The sequence below is a fragment of the Rhineura floridana genome, chromosome 3 (assembly GCF_030035675.1).
Source record: "Rhineura floridana isolate rRhiFlo1 chromosome 3, rRhiFlo1.hap2, whole genome shotgun sequence".
Taxonomy (NCBI): Eukaryota; Metazoa; Chordata; class Lepidosauria; order Squamata; family Rhineuridae; genus Rhineura; species Rhineura floridana.
Window position 1 is genome coordinate 67638101 of NC_084482.1, and position 20388 is coordinate 67658488.

At 44.2% G+C, this 20388-nt stretch overlaps 1 protein-coding gene across 5 annotated transcripts in view; it reads left to right on the forward strand.

The window, feature by feature from the left end:
* TBCD (tubulin folding cofactor D) overlaps window positions 1-20388 on the forward strand; it is a 213888-nt gene that overhangs the window by 123662 nt on the left and 69838 nt on the right. For all 5 annotated transcript variants that reach the window (XM_061616465.1, XM_061616464.1, XM_061616466.1 and 2 more), the window contains exon 18: window positions 19016-19101. In XM_061616465.1, coding sequence (XP_061472449.1) covers window positions 19016-19101 — 86 coding nt within the window. The remainder of the gene's footprint in view (window positions 1-19015; window positions 19102-20388) is intronic.

Below are 20388 nucleotides of genomic sequence, written 5' to 3' on the forward strand. Positions count from 1 at the left end.
GTTAATTCCCATTCCCTCAGTTTGGAAATATAGTTTTGGAGCCCATTGCAATTGCTATTTGTTTTTGGCATTATCAGAAAACTTCGCCATTTCATTGCTCACATCAACTCCAGATCACTTTTTAACAAGTTAAAAATCATTGGTCCCAATACAGATCTTTGTGGGGACTGTACTCCATACATCCCTCCGTTGTGAGAGCTGTCAGTTTATTCCTATTCTCTTCTTCCTGCTCTTAAACCAGTTAGTGATCCATATAAGGACCTATCCTATTATCCCATAACTGCCAAAAAAGTCTTTGGTGTGGAACTTTATCAAAATCTTTTGAAAGTCCAAGTATACAGGGTCTACTTGGGACATCTCTATCCACATGAACACTGTCAAAGAATTCTAAGAGGGTAGTTTCACAGGACTTACCTTAGCAGAAACCATGCATTTTCCATATGAGGCTGGCCATCACTGCGGGTATTAGCTCCACCTATCGTGCGAAGGCAAGAATGTTTTTGAAGTCAAGACTAGGGGCGTCAGGCCCCTCCCACTCCCCAGTTCATTCTTGTCTTCGTACGAACAAGTTTGATATTCTATAGCGTAGCTTTAGCTAAATCTCTGTGTTTTTTGTTGTATTTGTCTGACAGGGTGTGGAGGTATTGTTACTTGTGTGTTTACCGAGTGTTTCCCTTCCCTTTGTCTTGTATATAACGTTGTTTTGTCTATTCCTGGGAAACTCCCTTGGGGGGGTTCTCCCTTGTCCGGGCCGTTTATTTTTTCCAGTTTTTTGTCCAACGGCCATCAGAGAGACCGCGGCTGCGGTTCTCTCTATTCCCAGCGGGAGCTTGCGGCTGCCGCTCCCGGCGTTACCCGCCGTTTGCCCCGTGCCGTCACGACCAAAGCTCCCCCCGGGAGCCTATTCTTGTGGCTTCTCCCCTCCCGTACCCGACCGTTTGAGCCTATTTTTTCCCGGGCTCTGCCGTGGCTTCTCTCCTCAAAAACAGCGGTACCTTTTTTGGAATCTCCCCTCGAGAGCCTGCGGCTGCGGCTCTCTCCTTAGAGACTTTTTATCCGTTGAACTGCTTCTAGTCCCGGCTGTCGCACCCAGACTTGTGGCTTTAAGTTCTCGCCGCGACAGTCTCTGTAGTCGTCGTCGTCGGCTGCCTCCACTACTACTCCCTTAGCTGCTATGGTGCTCGATTACGCCTTTCAGACACAGCCATCGCACGCTCTTGAGACTGTGCTGGGCAGTTTTTTGGTCAGTTCGCTGTCGCCTCAGAGTCCATTACTCCTCTTCGCCATTTTAAGTGTTCTTTTTCCCTCTCCCTTCACGGGCACCATTTTGTTTGTCCCGTCTTTTCCCGCCCTTTTTGTTTCGCCTTTCCTGAACTAAACAAGGGGGCTTCTTACCTTGAGCAGGCTTTCTTGTATGTGAGTCTCAGATAGGACTAGTTAGCGCTACAAGAGTTCTTCTCTCACTGACTCATCCTGCTGCCTATTGCAACATTGCTCTCTGCAGCTACTGCTCGTACCTCCGCTGCTCTTTGATCTGCACCAGTTGCTCCTGTACAACAAACAACTCATTTGAACTGTACATTCTGCCCCCTCCGTGGCCGTGTACCAGGGCGGTCTACACTGTACATTCTGCCCCCTCTGTGGCTGTGTACCAAGCCTGAAGTCTAGTCTGCATTATATTGACGCTGTTACCATCGTACATTCTGCCCCCTCTGTGGCCGTGTACTGCGCCTGTTCGGGTCTCTACATTCTGCCCCCTCTATGGCCGTGTACTGTGCCTGTTCGGGTCTCTACATTCTGCCCCCGCTGTGGCCGTGTACTGCACCCATAGTGAATATAAGATGGCGGAACAGCCAGACATGTCTCAGCCAGCCATGCCACAACCATCTAAGGCATCTAAGACTAAGCATGCCAAAGCACTGGCTAAGACTAAACATCTTTCCAGCCACAGCAAACCCTAGCGTCCACGCTATGCTTCTGTTCCGACCCCCACCGCACCAGCCCAGGAACAGCTAACGGATATATTTCATTCCCCTGCTGCTGCTTCTGACGAGGAGGACTTTGCTGGCTTTCCTACTCAGCCAACACTTAGCCAGCCTCCCCCCATGTTGCCGCCCAGGGCTTATCCTCCGGCTCAGCCCACTGAGCCCCCTACTCAACCATCTGCTTCAACGGGGCTGCAGCTGTCTCCTGATTTTCTTTCACAACTTCAGGTCATGCTGGCATTCTTCACTCAGATGCAGTCACCACCACAAGTTCCCGCCATACCTCAAGGCACTATGGACCAACGTGTATGTCATGAGGCAAATCCCTCCTGCTCCCCAAATCCTTTTGATGTAGCTAGAGGCAGATGTATTGATGAAGCTTCGTATGGGGAGGAGTCAACCTTTGCTGATCATACTGAAGGAGACGAATGGAGTGACTATTGGGAACACGAGGAGGATACATCGTATCGCTTATTTAATGCCTCAGATTATCAGCCTCTAGCTCGCAGGGTGGTTAACACCCTTGGTCTCCAAGCTGCGCCCCCAACAGCTACCGCTCCAGCTATTAAAGGGGCCAGGGTTCTCAAATCCCCTGCACCAACTGAGCATTACATCCCGGTGCCGGACCCTATCGCCAAACTGGCCGCCGAAGAATGGTCTCATCCATTCCAAACTCGCCACTTCAAGAACCTGGCTGACAAACTTTACTCCCTAGCACCTGACTTTACCACCAAGCTGGCCGTCCCTGGCATAGACGAGCCGATCGCTAGCCTAGTTTCACGATCTCTTTTGCCTAGGGACGGAGAATCCCAACTAAAGGATGCTACTGAGCGAAGATTAGACTTCGCTCTCCGCAAAAATCATGAGGCCACTGCTTTCGCCATGCGAGCCTCCGCATCAGCTTCCGTCTTCTCTAGAGCAGCAATGATGTAGCTGGATGATCTTCTAGAGGACCCTAACCCTGATCCTGTTTCCATCAGAAGGTCACTGATAGTTGCGCAAGACAGCGGCATTTGTAGCTGATGCCACTTTGGATGCCACTCAACTGGGGGCACGAGCCATGACGGCTCAGATAGTCACTCGACGGACCCTCTGGCTTCGCCACTGGCAAGCTGACTCTACGGCCAGAGTGAATCTTTCTAGGGCTCCTTACTCCGGATCTTTGCTCTTCGGCGAGGAAGCTCTAAAGGCAGTGCTGGTTGATCCCAAAGACTCTCACAAACCGGTTTTGGCCACTGTCAAGAACATTGATCATAGACCTTTCAGGCGATTTTCCCCCTTCCGCACTAACCAGCCCTTTCGAGGACCGTGGCCAGGAGGACGAGGCCGCGACTTCCGATCCTATGACTCCAATTCCTTCAGGGGAACCTGGAACCGACGTTTCCAGGGCAGAGGTCAGTACCAAGGGCACAGACGTACTTCGTCGTCCTCATGTAGGGGAGGGTCTCACCAGCGCAAGCAGTACTAATGCACTTCCTGTTGGTGGCAGACTACTTATGTTTGGAGACCAGTGGCTGCATCTGACTAAGGTCGCCTGGATCAGGGACCTTTTTTGTTATGGCTATGCAATAGAGTTTTGGGCGACTCCACCAGACAAATTCCATATATCCCCTTGTCCCAGGGCACCAGCCAGGCACAGCGTTATGCAGACAGCTACACATCACCTCTTGGACATAGCGGCGATAGAGCCGGTCCCTACAACAGAGAGGTCAGAAGGGGTGTACTCCCTCCTATTTGCTGTGCCCAAACGAGATTTGTCATGGAGGGCGGTATTGGACCTCAAGTTCGTCAACCGTTTTGTAACATACCGCAGATTCAAAATGGAATCCCTCCACTCCATTACTGAAAGCCTGCAAGAAGGAGACTTCCTGGTTTCTATCGACCTAAAGGAAGCGTATCTCCATGTGCCCATTTGCATAGCCCACAGAAAGTTCCTTCGGTTTGCTTTTGGCCCCCAGCATTTTCAATATAGAGCAATGCCGTTCGGCCTCTCCTCTGCTCCAAGAGTATTTACCAAGGTCCTTCTCACCTTAGTAGCTTACCTCTGAATTCAAGGGGTCCATCTCTACCCATATCTGGACGATATTTTAATACGGGCAAGCTCTGAGGAGCTGGCTCATCGTCATTTAACGCTCACCCTCAATGTTTTGCAGGCCTACGGCTGGCTTGTCAACTTCGACAAGAGTCATCTTCAACCGACCCAATGCCTATTACATCTAGGGGCGATGTTGGACACCCTGCAGGCGATGGTGTTTCTGTCTCCAGATCGCATAACTGCCATCACAAACATCGCGAGGGCCTTGATGCAACACACAACCGCAGACGTCATGCTTCTAGCCAGGGCGCTCGGAATGTTCATCTCCACTATCCATATTGTGCCATGGGCTTGAGCCCACTCTCGCCACCTTCAGTGGGCTTTGTTGCCCTTTCAACAGGACATTGCCAACTCCAATCATCGCACAGTTCCTCTGAGCCCCGCACTGCGCATTTCATTCCGCTGGTGGACGAGGGTCCAACATCTTTCCAGGGGCACTCCGTTCAGAGAACCTCGCAGGACTGTTGTCACCATGGATGCCAGTCTCATCGGCTGGGGAGCACACTGCAACTCCCAGTACGTTCAGGGAGTTTGGTCCACAGCAGAGCAGACTCAGAGCATCAATTGGCTGGAGCTAAAGGTGGTCCACTTAGCTCTACTTCATTTTCAGTCTCTGTTCCCTTTGGACCATGTCCTCATTCGAACGGACAACACGTGTGTAAAATCACATTTGAACAGACGGGGGTACCAGGTCCCGTCCCCTCCAGGACCTAGCTTCCCTCATCTTCGTTTGGGCAGAACATCTCAGAGGGATTTGGAATGTGACAGCAGACTGGCTCAGCAGACAACAGGTCTTTCCGGGAGAATGGAAACTTCATCTGACCATTTTCCATCGTCTCCAGCGTCGGTTCGGCGTTTTCTCAATAGACCTGTTTGCTTCCAGTCGCAATTACCAGCTTCCCAGGTACTTTGCCCGATACCTGGACATGACAGTGGAAGCAGTGGATGCTCTGTCAACACCGTGGCCAGACGGTCTTTTATACGCCTTCCCTCCAATACCGCTATTAGCCAAAACCTTGCGGAAGGCGCGGTGCGAGAGGGCACATTTGGTTTTGATAGCACCATATTGGCCACGCCGACTGTGGTTCTCGGATCTTCTTGCAGTGTCGGTGATGGATCCTTGGACACTCCCAATCAGGCCAGATCTCTTATCCCAGGGTCCAGTATGGCATCAGAATCCCACTTGGCTCAACCTAACAGAGTGGCTTTTGAACGGGGACATTTGAGGTCGGCTGGCCTGTCTGACACTGTTATTGATATTATCCTAGCCTCGAGACGACCATCTACCACCCGTATTTATCAACATACTTGGGTGGCTTTCTCCAAGTGGTGCCACTCTCACCACTGTGATCCATCACGGGCCACTATGCATCAGGTGCTGCAATATCTTCATAACGGCTTTATGATGGGACTCAGACCCAATACTCTACGTCGACATGCGTCTACTCTGTCGTCCATCCTTTCAGTGTCCTCCACTGGTGCCTCTATTTCCTCACATCCGTTCATTAAACGCTTCCTCAGAGGCACTGCTTTACGTTCACCGGCTGTAGTCCACCGTTTTCCCTCATGGAGTCTGCCCAAGGTTCTACAAGCTTTACAACGTCCTCCGTTTGAACTCCTTCGGACGGTGCCCTTACGTATATTGTTCTTCAAGGTCCTGTTCTTGGTCGCCATCACTTCTGCCAGATGAGTTTCGGAACTGGGCGCATTGTCTTCTGCCCGCCATCTTTGTATCTTTCACAAGGACTCTGTTGTGCTGAAAACTGATCCTTCTTTCCGTCCCAAGGTCAATTCAGTTTTTCATTGCAATCAGGATATTGTACTTCCTTCATTTTGCCCGAATCCTACTCATCCTCTAGAGAAGGCTTGGCATTCGTTGGATGTTCGAAGGGCTCTCAAGACCTACCTGTCTAGGACCCAGGAGATTCGACGAACGGAGTCTCTGTTTGTATCCTTTCATCCAAGGTCTATGGGGCATAAAGTAACTAATTCTACGTTATCCCGCTGGTTGCGAGCCTGTATAGCTTTGGCTTATGAAGCTCTTCAGCTTCCAGTCCCTGATAATATCACGGCTCATTCCACCAGGTCAGCGGCTACCTCCGCTGCCTTTGCTACCAACGCTCCTGTTGCTGATATTTGCAGAGCAGCTGTTTGGTCTACTCCACACTCGTTTATAAAATAGATCGTTATGCCTCTGCCGATGCCTCTTTTGGCAGACGAGTGTTGCAACAGGTTCTTAATGACAATTAGCATGTGGGTGGTCCCTCTCTATTATGGGCTGCTTTGGTACATCCTGCAGTGATGGCCAGCCTCATATGGAAAATGGACCATTGGTCTCACCTGAAGGGTGATTTTCATATGAGGACGGCCATCACGACCCTCCCAGTTGGAGGATGTATAGAGATTTTTCTAAACTGTTATATATTACTGTTACGCTATTGCATTTAAAGTGACTAATGAAGTCAAGACTGCTAGTTCTGTTGTATCGCTATGTTAGAGTCATGTTATGATGCATGTTGTTTTCCTGCTGGCAGGCCTGTTGGCCCTGTTCTTGTATTTTTAGATATTTATCTATAGACTCGCTGCGAATGAACTGGAGAGTGGGAGGGGCCTGATGCCCCTAGTCTTGACTTCGAAAACATTCTTGCCTTCGCACGATAGGTGGAGCTAATACCTGCAGTGATGGCCGTCCTCATATGAAAATCACCCTTCAGGTGAGACCAATGGTCCAGATTCTTCTTCTGCAGAAAATGTTCTTCTATATGCTTGGTAATTTTATCTAATAACACTTCTCACCAGTTTTCCCAGAATACACATTAACTGGCCTTAACAGACATTAAGGTAAGTCTCATAGTTAACGTCTCAATGTGAAGAAGCAGAAGAATCCTCTTTAATTCTTCTCTCTTTGAATTTAGAATTGTGATGTCAATTGTGTTATGGGGTTTTTTTTACTCCTGTGACCAAGGGAGCAGTTACAAAGCCAGGGAGAAATCAATATCTAATCACAGAATAAACACAGCCAATGTTCAAAGAATAAATACAGCCTGGTATTCCTAGGAGTTCAGCCTCTCTGTGGGAACTGTTCTGGCCTTGACATATGCTGAACTGTGTGTCTATTCAGACAAGCTCATGTCCAATCCACAGTTTATGTAACTTAAATATTCTATTTTATTCATAAGTAGTCTTGAACAGCAACTAATAAATTCAGTAAGAAAACATTTAACTACACAAAGATGATGAGTAGAGGATTAACAGTTGAATAAAGGAGATGGAATGGATATGTGGTGAAAAGATCAACCCCTCTAAGCTGTGGAGAACCAGGCCTGAGGGAGGATGTCTGCCTTCTAGAAAGAACTATCCCAAACACATAACTAAAGACTCTTTTCTGGAGCAGCCAATATAATCATGATAACAGACAATCAGTTGCTAACAGATTTACTAAAGAGACTTCTACCTACAAGCCTGAAGGCAGTATATTAAATAACATAATGCCCAGTTGGGACAGCACAGGAACACATGAGGGCATATTCTTTGAGGCAGCACCGTGTCTTTTGAAATCCCTCCCTAGGAAGATTAAAGCCTTTGGAAGGGAATAGGCATTGCTAGACATTGGAGTTTTATTACTGTCATTTTAATTATTGTACACTGGATATTGTTTTATGTTGTTAATTAGCCTAACATTAAGAAGGAAGGATGGGATATAAATCTAATTAAATAAATTTACTGTAATATTGGTGGGATTCTTACAAGTATCTAAGTAGCAATGTTCAAAAGTAAGTATCAGTATAAATGAGCATCAATACTAGGGTATGCAAGTGCTGAATTATCTTTGGTAGCAACAAAATATAGTATTGTGAAAGCTAATAGGTTCTCCAAGATTAAATGGTTTATATTGGAAAGAGATACGATATCCAAAATATCTGCAAAGGGAATACATATAGGGTGAATCAAAATTCATGATTCCGTATCCCAGTTCTCTTTCAACTCTTTAATCATAGCCACATTATCTATGTATCCATCTATTTGTTCATGCTTGGTGCATTCAGTCTTTGCTTCCTAGGGGGTTTGGCCAACTTCTACATTTAATATCAATGACTCCCAATGTATCTGAAACTCAAACCACTCCCTTAAGTGTCTCTGCACCCTGGGGTGGTGTTTACCACACCCATCATTGACTGTTCCTTACTGAGGTGGCAAAACAGTCGGTTCACTTGGTGAACGTGCTAGTGCTGGTTATGATGCTACATTGTGAAAGAAGGTACAGTTTGGCTTAGTTCTTCATGCTACCATCACAACCTTTAATTTTTTCTCTCTTCCATCAGAATAGCATTCAACTCAAGCTGCATATCTTCCCTTTTGTTTGAAGATGTGCAGTCCATTCTAAATAGCCTTTTGCAAATACTGATATATCAGTTTGATAGATACCCCTACTAGTAGAGTCTTGCACCTAGCTTCAAATTTTCTCAAATGCTGATACTTAGTATTTATATAGGCCTTTACATTTACCTGGAATCTCTAATTATACATTATTGTTAACACCTCACCTTCACAAAAGACAGTTTATAACTGGAAACAAATGGTGAAGGAAACTTTTCAGTTAGAGGGAGAAGGATATAGACCAGGGTGGGGAACCTGCAGCCAAATTAGGCCCACCAATTTGACCCAGGAGGCTGTTATTGGCAAGTCATGCCCTCTCTGACGTAGGTGTGGACAAGTAAAGCCATGGCTCCTAAGTGTACTCCCAATTGTTCCTTGGCAGAGGGGCTTGCATTCGTTGCTGTTTATATTTTGAATGCAAACCACACTGCTTTCCGATGGGCACAGATTGCACCACCTGTCAAAAATAGCATGTGGAGGAGCGTCCACTTTTTGATCAAGCCTGCTGGATAAAAGTGGTTCCCTCCTCTGCTACAGACTCTTGTGTGTCCCAAAAACAACTGTGGCAAAGATGTTAAAATGTTCACATTACTCGTGTGATGTCACTCCAGAGATTTTTAGTAATCTCAAAAGTACTCATCATTTAGAGCAGTGTGTTTACTCAAACCAGTTCTGACTTCATCCTTCTTTAAGTGGCCAGGTTTTTTTTGTGTCCCAAACTTGCAGCTTTGTCTTAGCTGGGTTTACTGAAATTTATTGGAGACATGTGCCATGTCCCAATAAAAATACTCTAGTTTAACTAAGTGGTGATTACAGATTTACACACTTACGCTGCCTCAAAATAAAATTCATGATTATCCATCATATATGTTACAATGGATAAAGGTTGAATTGTGATGTTATGCTTTGTTCTTATACCCAAACATCTACTGAATTGTATTCCACTGCCATTTCATTTTTCTTTTTATTGTTTTCTGTGATCTTGCTGAGAAGTGTTTATGGCAACTGTAGGTTTGGGGCAAAATAAGGCTGAGGGAGTCAGCCTGTTAAGGCGAAGGTGGGACAGGATTGAGCCTAAGTGCTTTTGTGTGGCCCAAGTGAGACTGAAAGAGAGAGAGATGTGGGTAGCACACCAAAACAGAGGGGTGTTGTATGTGTGACACGAAGGAAGGGCAGAAAGTGGGAGGGGAAAGAGATGTTTCTACTGCCTTCTGCTAAGTTATAATCTTCTGGCTGAAGGAGAACAAATAAAAATTTAATTCCAACATGAGTGGATGCCAGATTAGTCAGGATGTGTGGGAGGGCCTTCCTGAAGCTGCACCCCAGTTCTGGAACTCTGTCCTGCAGGAGGCTTGCCTCATCTGCTCCTAGGTGAAGAATTTTGGCTCAGGTCGGCTTTTTGTTATCCTTGGTATTTTAAACTGGTGGTGATTTTTCATGAGTTGCCATACTGTTTCTTTGTTTGGGGTTTTATTTGACTATTTAATTGTTGATTATTTTATTCTTTGAATAGTGTTAGCTACCTTGGAAAAGAGAAGACATAAATTATTTTAAATCAAAATGAAGCTTAGGAGCTGGTTGGGAGTGGTGAGGGTTGAGTTGTAGTTTACCAGCCGAAAGAGTTGTCTCTAGCCTTGAGTTTAAGGAGTAGCTCATTTCACACACCATAAAATCAGTCCAGAGGATCTGTGTGTTGGGTTGCTCTTTATACTGCAAGACAAGATAAGCTACTGTCACAAAACGTGACAGGGAAAAGGAACTATACTTCCCCACCTTCCCAACCATCTGCTCCCACCGGTAGTACATGCCTTGGTCACCTCTCGCCTAGACTACTGTAATGTGCTCTACGTGGGGTTACCCTTGAAAACGGTCCGGAAGCTGCAACTGGTACAGAATGCGGCGGCTCGTCTGATTAAAGGCAGCCGCCGGCAAGATCACATCACTCCAGTGCTGAAGGAGCTGCACTGGCTACCGGTTGTTTACCGGGCCCAATTCAAGGCGTTGGTTTTGACCTTTAAAACCGTATACGGTTTTAGCCCAGTCTATCTGAAGGAGCGCCTCCAGCATCGTCAGGGATGCCGCTCAACAAGATCAGCCTCAGAAGACCTTCTCTCGATCCCACCGGTTAAAACAGCTAGACTGGTGAGGACTAGAGAGAGGGCTTTTTCAATAGTGGCCCCCACCCTGTGGAACTCTCTCCCAAATGATCTCCGCCATGCCCCTTCTATGATTAGCTTCTGCCGGGCCTTGAAGACCTGGCTCTTCAGGCAGGCTTTTGGGGTGGGTTAGGTTTTTTACTGTTATGGTTTTAAATTTTAATGTTTTAATGTATTGTTTTATCTTGTACGTTGCCCAGAGTGGCTGGACAACCAGCCAGATGGGCAACTAATAAATTAAATAAATAAATAAATAGTGACCCACCTTCTTCCCCTGGGAGGAGTACCAAACTATTCCTTGCAGCCTAAGAGAATGGTTGCTAATTATAGGTGTGTCTCATCCATTTTTTTCTAATGATTTCTGTAATGTAATGCACCCAGACAACTTTGTCCTGACTGCAAGGGAGATTTAACATTTATTTTCTATTGGAATAAATTATTTTATTGCTACATTTGTGTATAGTCCTTCCCATTTCTAGATTACAGGTTCTTGTAGGGCTGAGATGAATTTTTGTGGGGTTGGCTTTCTGCAGTGAAAGATGACATTTCAGGTAGCATGAAATTTTCTCCAAAGGGCTAGCCCCCACCCACCCCGCAAATAAAATCCATACCTCTTGCTGTGAAACGGCAGTCTTTTCCTGGTTCTTGGCAAAGTACTTGCCAAGAGATCAGGAGATCTTGCATTTCTCGTATTGCTATGAATTACCTATTAAATATGACTTCAACAGCTACTTTAAATGAGGCAATCAGCAGTGCTATGCAGAGCTTGTTCTTCCTCCCATTTGACAAGGGATGGAGAGGATTATGATGCACATAGTGTTGTGGATGATCTCATTTAAAATAGCTGTTGCTGCCACTTTAAAGAAGACATACATTTTTGCCCCATTCAGTTTTCCCCTGACAGATTGCTAAGGTTGGGGCAAACTGTTTCATGAAAGTGTCTCCTTTTTGGCTCAGCTCTACTGTATTGTGCATTCGTTTAGAGATTTTTTTGGAGTCAGAAATGTGGTGAAAACATTTTTTAAATTTTGACAACTTTGATAGTTCTTATTTTAGATTGTAAACCCTCACTGAATTCTTGATCTTGGTCCAAGTAGAACTTATCCTTCCTTTTAGCGAGACATGACGCAGTATTCAGGGAAAGTATTAACACCTCTGTTATGCAAGTCTTCTGCATTCAAATTTCTTTTTTTATGAACGACACTGCTTTGGACATATTTTATGTCTCTGCTATCCCAACATGAGAAGTATCTGCAAGCACTGCAGTTATGTACTGAAAGAGTTAAAATTCAGATTCATTTACAGTTTTATAGTTATCAGATAAGGGTAGAGGTGTAAGTAAAATATTTACAGAAATAAACGTGAAATGTTTAAAACCTTTCCTAGAACATCAATTATTGTTTCAATTTTGTAGCATTTTGGTGATTAGTTTCTATTTCTGTTTCACTTTGTTTTGAGATGATGCGTTGTCTCCTCTTGTAGGATAATTTTATTATTCTGTAATAAGATATCAAAGCCAAAAAGCGTCAGCTGATCAGAATACTAGCTATCTGACCTGTTGTATCAAAAATTAAGAATGGCTCAGTGAATTTTCAAGCAGTGTGGGAATAAGCCCCATTGAGTTCATTGGCACTTGCTAGGAATAGGCGTGTATAGGATTGTGCTGTATGGGATGAAAACTTAAATGATCAGTCCTGAGAACAGTAATCATCTTTGTGACTGCAGTGAAGAAGGCTCCAATTGTATTTGTAGTATAGTATGGACTGCCTTCAAGTCAATCCCGACTTATGGCGACTCTTTGAATAGGGTTTTCATGGTAAGTGGTATTCAGAGGGGGTTTACCATTGCCTCCCTCTGAGGCTGAGAGGCAGTGACTGGCCCAAGGTCACCCAGTGAGCGTCATGGCTGTGTGGGGATTTGAACCCTGGTCTCCCAGGTTGTAGACCAACACCTTAATCACTTCACCACACTGGCTCTCTCTCTCTGTATTTGTGAAATTCTTTAAATGTGGTATATTGAAATAAAACTTTTCTAATCTGGGCCTGGAGTGTAGAGACTAACCTATGTAGACCAGACCTTGGAAGATTACTTTTAAAAAGTAATAAATTACAGTTACATGGCCCAAAAAAGTAGTAATTACCGTTACAATTACTCTAAAAGTAACTGATTACTTTACTTTTACTCAAAAGTAATCACTACAATTACATTTTAGTTACTTTTAAAAAAAAAATGCCTACAAGGTGCTGGCCTTGGCTGCTGCACATCTAAGTAGCCCAAAACAACATTAAAAATAACAGAGAGGGGATTAGAATAATTTTTTTTATCTATAAGATTAACAGAATGGCATAACAGAATCTCACATCGCCCCACCCCACCCCACCCCCAGCAATGATGATACCTCAACACACACATCATTCATTTGAAATCAAATTTTACACTTGAAATGCTGCTTTTACAGTACATTTCTGTTATGTCTCAAACAAACAGGATGCTCAAAAAGCACGTCATACAAGGAATGACTTTTTGCAGATTACGTTGCCACCAATACTGAACAGGCATTCTACTGCAGCGCTTGAAGGCATGCCTGTGCAAAAAACAATGCAGCACCCCTTTAAATTAAAACACATTTTGATCAATATGGCAATCCCCTATCAAAGAAAAATGCAAACTTTAATACTTTACTAGTTGCCTTTGTAATTTTTTTTGTCAACACTATAATTTAGAGGCAACTTAATCCTGTACATACTTACCAGGAAGTAAGTCCCGTTGAACTCATTGGGTAGACATGTATGTAATTGAACTGTTAGAAGCAGAACTTACGGGACATAACATAGGTAAACAGAAAATGCAGATATCAAAAGTCATCGACCAGCATAAATGTTATCCCTTCTCCTGCAATTAAAAATGTGGTCTTGCCCAGCATATAGTGAAACTATGGAATTTACTACCACAAGAAGCAGTGATGGGCACCAACTTGGATGGCTTTAAAAAGAGGATTAGACAAATTCATGGAGGATCAAGCTATCAGCAGCACCTAGCAAATGATGGCTATGTTCTACTTCCACTGTCAGAGACAGTATGCTTCTGAATATCAGTTGCTGGAAATACAAGTGAGGAGAGTGCTGCTTGTGCACTCAGGTCCTGCTTGTGGGCTTCCCTTTAGGGCATCTGATTGGCCACTGTGAGAACAGGATGCTAGGCTAGATGGGCCACTGGTTGGATCCAGCAGGTTCTTCTTATGTTCTTGTATGTATTGCAACAAACAACGAAAGTTGCTTGTGGGGTCTTACAGATCAGGGATAGCCAACATGGTGCCCTCCAGATATTGTAGGACTACAATTTCCATCATCCCTGATAATTGGTTATGTTGTCACGATGCTGAAGTTGGTTCCTAGTTCCCAGTTCCTTATTTGCTTGAAAGTTCAAAATGCTAAAAAACAAGAAAAGTTCACAGCTACAGCAACTCCATAGGAAAGTTAACATGTCTCTGAACCCCAAAATATATGTTGAGGTACCCTGTATCATATATCGCTGTGATCTGGGGACTCTCCCCATCAAGAATAACAACAAATCTATTCAGTCAAAATTATCAGGCTTCTTAAATGCTCATAAATGCATAATGATGTCATAAAACCATAAAAAATAAGTAACTGAGGGTGCCCACCCCAAAATCTGCTCTGGGCCGGGACAAATCATACACCCCAGGAAAGAGGAGGGTGTCCTCTACGAGATGCCAGTACGTCCCGCCTGGCCCACAATGTTTGCTGGGTGCAGGGCAGGGATAAGGGCATCTATGCACAACCAAAACTGACAAAAACATGCAGAAAAAAATAAGAAACTGAGGCTGCCCACCCCACAATCTGCTCTGGGCCAGGACAAATCAAACACCCAAGAAAAGGGGAGGATATCTTCTACAAGATGCCAATGCTTCCCACCTAGCCCAGAGTTTCTGTTCGATTCAGGGCGTGTATAAGAGCATCTATGCACAACCAAAAGAGACAAAAAGCAAAGCAAAGAATAAATATCTGGGGGTGTTCACCACAAAATCTTCTCTGGGCCAAGATAAATCAGACACCCCAGAAAATGATAGGGTGTCCTCTATGCTATGCCAGTGCTTACGGCCAGTGCTTATGATCTATGTGGATTTTTAAAATTTTTGTATTAGTCTTCCCTGTTAGTTACTTTGTTATAGCTCAATTATTATTATTTTTAAAAGCCATTGATGTTGGGACAGAAGGACTTGTGGCAGGGTCAACAAACAATGATTTCTTGAAGAAGATGTAATTTCATAGATGATACTCTAAAGTATGCATGGCTGGCATCTCATAGAACACACTCTCCCAGATGCATGGAAGTGTGATATGTGGTGCCCCAAATCATCTTTTAGGATGGGCAGTTTCTTATTTTCTTTCCTCTACATATTCGTTATTTTTCTAATACATATATGCCCTTGTCTGTACCATACATACAAAAGAAGCTCTGAACTGGGTGGGAACCCTCTCCTGCATGCATGGATGTATGACTTGTAGTGCCCAAAGCATGTTTCGGGGTGGGAACCCGCAGTTCCTTTTATGCATTCTACATTGCTTGTGGTGCATAGATGCACATATCCGTTTCATGTGTCCATAAGAAAATCCATTCCAGGCAGAATGCAGTGGCATCTCATTGAGGACACTCTCCCCTTTGCTCAGGTGAATGATGTTCCATGGCCCACAGCAGATTTTGGAGTGGTCATCCCAAATTATATATTTTTCTCTACTTTTCATTATTTTAGTTCTGCACAGATGACCTTATGAGTGCCCTGCAGAAACTATGGACCTGGTGGGAAGTACTGGCATCTTTTAGAGGTCACCCTCCCCCTTCCTGGGATGTATGATTTGTCCTGGCAGCAGGGGTGTAGTTGTCCAAGGGCTCAGGGAGTCCTGGACCCCTTACCTTTTTGGGAGCAGGGTGTCATGTCCAGGACTGGACTCAGGAACCAGACCAGTTGGTGAAAGCAATTCAGTCTTTATTAATGTAATATCCAAACAGAGACTACGCCTTCTCATGAAGCAACACAATAACACGTGTCCAGCGACATGCAAGAGAGTTGACAGAACAAGGAATCCCTGCTCCCCCTGATTCTTATAAAGGGGGCTTTCTGGCGCGAATTCTCTCACTCAGCCTCAAGGTGCTCTCTTCTACACCCCTCCTCTCTTTCCCCCTTGCTCTTTTTTGTTTTCTCCTGGTTCGTGGGTTCTCCCCTTCTGAGTCTGTCTCTGGTATTGGAGAAAGAGGGGGGTGGATGCCATGCCCATCAGGCGGGTTTTTCTCTGGCTGAGGAGGGAGTTGAATTCCCCCTCCTTCCGTTTCTAACTGCTCTGACCTGGGAAGGGGGGTGAGCGTGGGAAGTTCCTGGGAAGAGTCTGTGTCTGGAGTTTCAAGGTCTTTACTGCTGGGCAATACTAACTCTGGAATTCCTCCCCCCTCCTCCGGTTCTTCTTCACACAACTCTGGGAAAATGATCTCCTCCCCCTCCTCATCCTCTGAAGTGCCAGGACCCCAATCCTGCATCCTGACACAGGGTCCCTATGCCTCCAGAATCATATGAGCTGATCGGCATGAAAGGGGAGTGTGTTAGCCACTAAGAAGAGTCTTCTAATATACTTCCTTGTCCTTTCCTGTTGATTGGAGCTATCAGAGTGAAAGGAGGTGAGTCACCCACTGAGAAGACTCTTTTCAGTAGCTTACACTCTCCCCTTTCATACTGATCGTCTCCTAGGGACATCAGTTGTTGTGGGAGGAGGCATTAACAAGGACCTCATTCTCAACCAGGAGCAAAATAAGGGGGAAGGGGGTCTGGCTGTGACTGAGACTACCTTGAAGGGACCCTGCACTTCTGAATTTGCCACTATACTACTGCCTAGCACAGTGCAGATTTTTGGGTAGACACCCCCAGTTTCTTACTGTTTTCTGCATATTTTTGTCACTTTGGGTTGTGCATAGATGCCCTTATCTCTGCCCTGCACCCAGAAAAAGTTGTGGGCCAGGCAGGAAGCACTGGCATCTTGTAGAGAACACCCTCCCCTTTCCTGGGGTGTATGATTTGTCCCAGCCCAGAGCAGAGTTTGGGGTGGGCACCCCAGTTGCTTATTTTTATGATTTTATGACATCATTATGCATTTATGAGCATTTAAGAAGCCTAATAATTTTGACTGAATAAATTTGTTGTTATTCTTGACGGGGAGAGTCTCCAGATCACAGAGATATATGATACAGGTACCCTAACATATATTTTGGGGTTCAGAGACATGTTAACGTTGACTTGGAGTTGCTATAGCTGTGAACTTTTCTTTTTTTAGTGTTTTTAACTTTCAAGCAAATAAGGAACTGGGAACTAGGAACTAGGAACCAACTTCAGCATCGTTATGTTATCTGAGACTGATGGGAGTTGTAGTCCAACAACATCTGGAGTACACTATGTTGAAGGTCCAACTCACTTCCCACCTACCCATCTGTTTCAAACACATCCAGAAAAGTATGTCTCTTAAATTCTATGTCTGACAGTGTGTTCCTTTCAGAGGTAAAAATTAATCTGCAATCCTATATACTTATCCATTTAACTCAATGAGACTTAATTTGGAGTAGACATATAGGACTGGACTCCACCAGAATACATTTCAGCATTTCAGGGGCTATACTTTATTAATGCTGTACCAACTACAACTACCAACTGCCACTTATGTACATATATTGTCTCAGCCTAAGCTACCTCACAGAGTTGTTGCAAAGATATACGGGGGGAGGGAATGGCAATAGTCATGGCATTCACAAATAAAAAATAAATCTGGGGAGGGGGGCACACACAAATAATAAGATGTCTGACAGACAGAATGTTAACAGGTGAAGTTTCCCCATAATTGTATTCTCAGGCAAAAAGAAGTTATGAGACAGTAGACGTAAAAACCCACACACAAAGCATTGACAAAGAGCGACAAAAATACTCTGAGCACGAGCATTTTCACATTTTAAATTTTTACTCATAGTTTTTGCTTATTTATTGCCTTGGGCCAGTGCCTAACTCTCAGCCTAACCTACCTCACAGGGCTGTTGTGAAGATACAGAAGGCAGAATTAAAATGGGGGGGGGAGGAAACTAAGGCTGCAATCCAATACATGTCTACTCAGAAGTAAGCTTTATTGGGTTCAGTGGGACTTACTCCCAGGTAAGTGTGTACTCAATACATACTTGCCTGGGAGTAAGTCCCATTAAACCCAATGGGACTTACTTCTGAGTAGACAGGTACTGGATTGCAGGTTAGTCCTTGTATTACATGCATCAAATTTTACTTGCCTTAACCAGATTGATGCATCTTTGTACTATAAAGGGTCATATTTTTTCTCTCCCCACCCTCACTAATTGGTACAGCTTCAACCAGTCCTTATGTTGCTTAATTAGTGCAATCCTATACCCAGTTTGAATTACCTGGGAGTAAGCTCCATTAAACATAAAAATACTTAACGTCTGAGTAGACTTGTATATATTGTATTGTAAGTCAGCTATACAGTCATTTTTAACAAGTGCCTGTTTGGAACTCTTTGCATTTGCCGTGGAGAGAAGGATTTGCACAAAAGGAAGGGCAGGAAAGAAAACTTGAAGCAGCACTCTTTAGGACCCTGATTGCTTTCTGCTGCAACTTCTGCCTGCCCCTCGCTCACCCTGAAGCCCTGCTTTTGGCTCTGTTTGCGTCTCTCTGCCTGTAAGAGAGGGAGCACCACTGGAGCTTTGTGTGCACGCACACACGCTTTGCATGCCAAACACACACACACATTGTCTCTCACCTCTGCAGCCAGTTCTTTATGTCCATTTTTCCAATGCCTCCTTGCTCTCCGGCTCTTTTCTCCCTCCACTCCTGTCCATTTTTAACCAATTGTTTTCTCCACTCCATCCCGGAGTTCAGACTTTTCTAGAATAGGAGTATTTGCTGATAGATTAAAAAAAAGGGTGATATGACAGCATCTGGATGCTAATGTAGGTCTGAAGTGTTCTAGATCTCAATGGGAGCTGCAGAAAACTGAGCCAAATGCTGTCTGCATAGCCACACCCCTTCACCTGTATATTTCCTGATTTCGATTCCATAGCTTTTTGTGAGCAGATTATTTCGGAATGAAACTTTTTTATATGTGCACACTTATATAGTAATAATAATAATAATAATAATAAAAAGCTTTAACACCACCTGTTTCATTCTGTCACTAAGCTTATTAAGCAGGATATCTTTTATGGAGGAATTCAGACATTTATTTTAACACAGTCTTTTTCCAAGAAGTGTTAAAATGCTACTATAATGACAACAACTTTTCAACATATTTATATGAAATTATGTACGATTTATATTTAATTTTGTCTCCTAACTTTATTAGGGTACTTTCCCACATGGAATTGACATTTTGACTGCAGCTGATTATTTTGCTGTTGGAAACAGAGCTAATTGTTTTCTCAATATAAGGTAAGGGACTCTAAATTTAAGAGGCTGTTTAAGCTTACATTTATCGATTATTTTGTAGATTCACTGATCGTCAACAAACTTTGCTGTTTAAGAATGTACCTATAGCCCATAGGTATTTCTATCAAACTTGAAAAAGCATGGAAATTGGGCAGCTATAGTGAATGCATCAGGGCAGCAGGAGACCTGACCTCCTCTATGAGCTATTGTTCTGCCCTACGAATTTGTCAAAATGCAAACACCATTTGGGTTGGTCTTTCATAGTCAAATCCAGTTCCTGTGTAGCTTGGAAGAATTTGGTAACGTGCCTCTGAGCATATAGTGAGTGGTGGCAACACCTGCAATCTGCCCACACTGCAATTGTGGGATGGAGGTTGTTAGCCAAGCATTTCGAGTTAATAAATTTGGTCGTTTTGGTTTGTTTAGTACATTTGTTCAGCCACTTTGGCAGAATGGTGTGGGAAAGGAAAGAGGTAACAACAGCTAGGGGCTGTTATAGGCCCCGGGGGGTGGTGACTCCAGGAGGCCTCTCTACTCACTTTCAGGGTGTGGCTTAGGTAGGGGATGAGCAGAGTGGCTTGCCCTTTCACCTGGCACGGCTTGGTCACCCTAATTGTTTCAGACTTTGCCTGATATTTTATAGCTAGTGCTCGCACTTAGAGTTTCCCTCTGCAGGTTCGGTTTAAGTTTAATAAAGTGGCCTGTAATTCAACCCAGCACTGGTGTCTGTGTCTTATTTTGGCCCTCTGCTGCAATTAGGCATCTCTGATATGAGCATACTTTGTTTTTGTTACTCAGTTTCTAAATTATCTTAATTTTTTTTATTGTTCCTTTCATCCTTAACCTGCTCAGCCCACACTCCTCCATGATACTCCACCCTCCCTTTAGTCTTTGCTTTCTATTGTACACACCTTCCTCCTACACACAGCCAGTTTCCCAACTCTTTTTTCTTCAGCTAAACAAAAACAAGGAAATGTGATGGGTCTGGAAGACAGTTCTTTTCCATTTTCCTTATATTCCTTTGAGATACCAGACAAACATGTTATCATCGGAGTATTGGCTAGGTTTGATCTGTGCTGAAGTACAAATGTTTCATTCCTTGGAAAAGGCTGACAATTAGGGCTCTCGTTGTAAAGGATTTTTTCCATGGGTCATAGCAATTAGTAATTTTAGAGGATTTGGCCTTCTGTGAACTGCATATGTTTATCCACACAGATTCTTGGCCCACAGCCCTGCCATGATAATTTGGTTAATACAGGTTTATTTCTCAGGAATACTAGTTTCTATAGA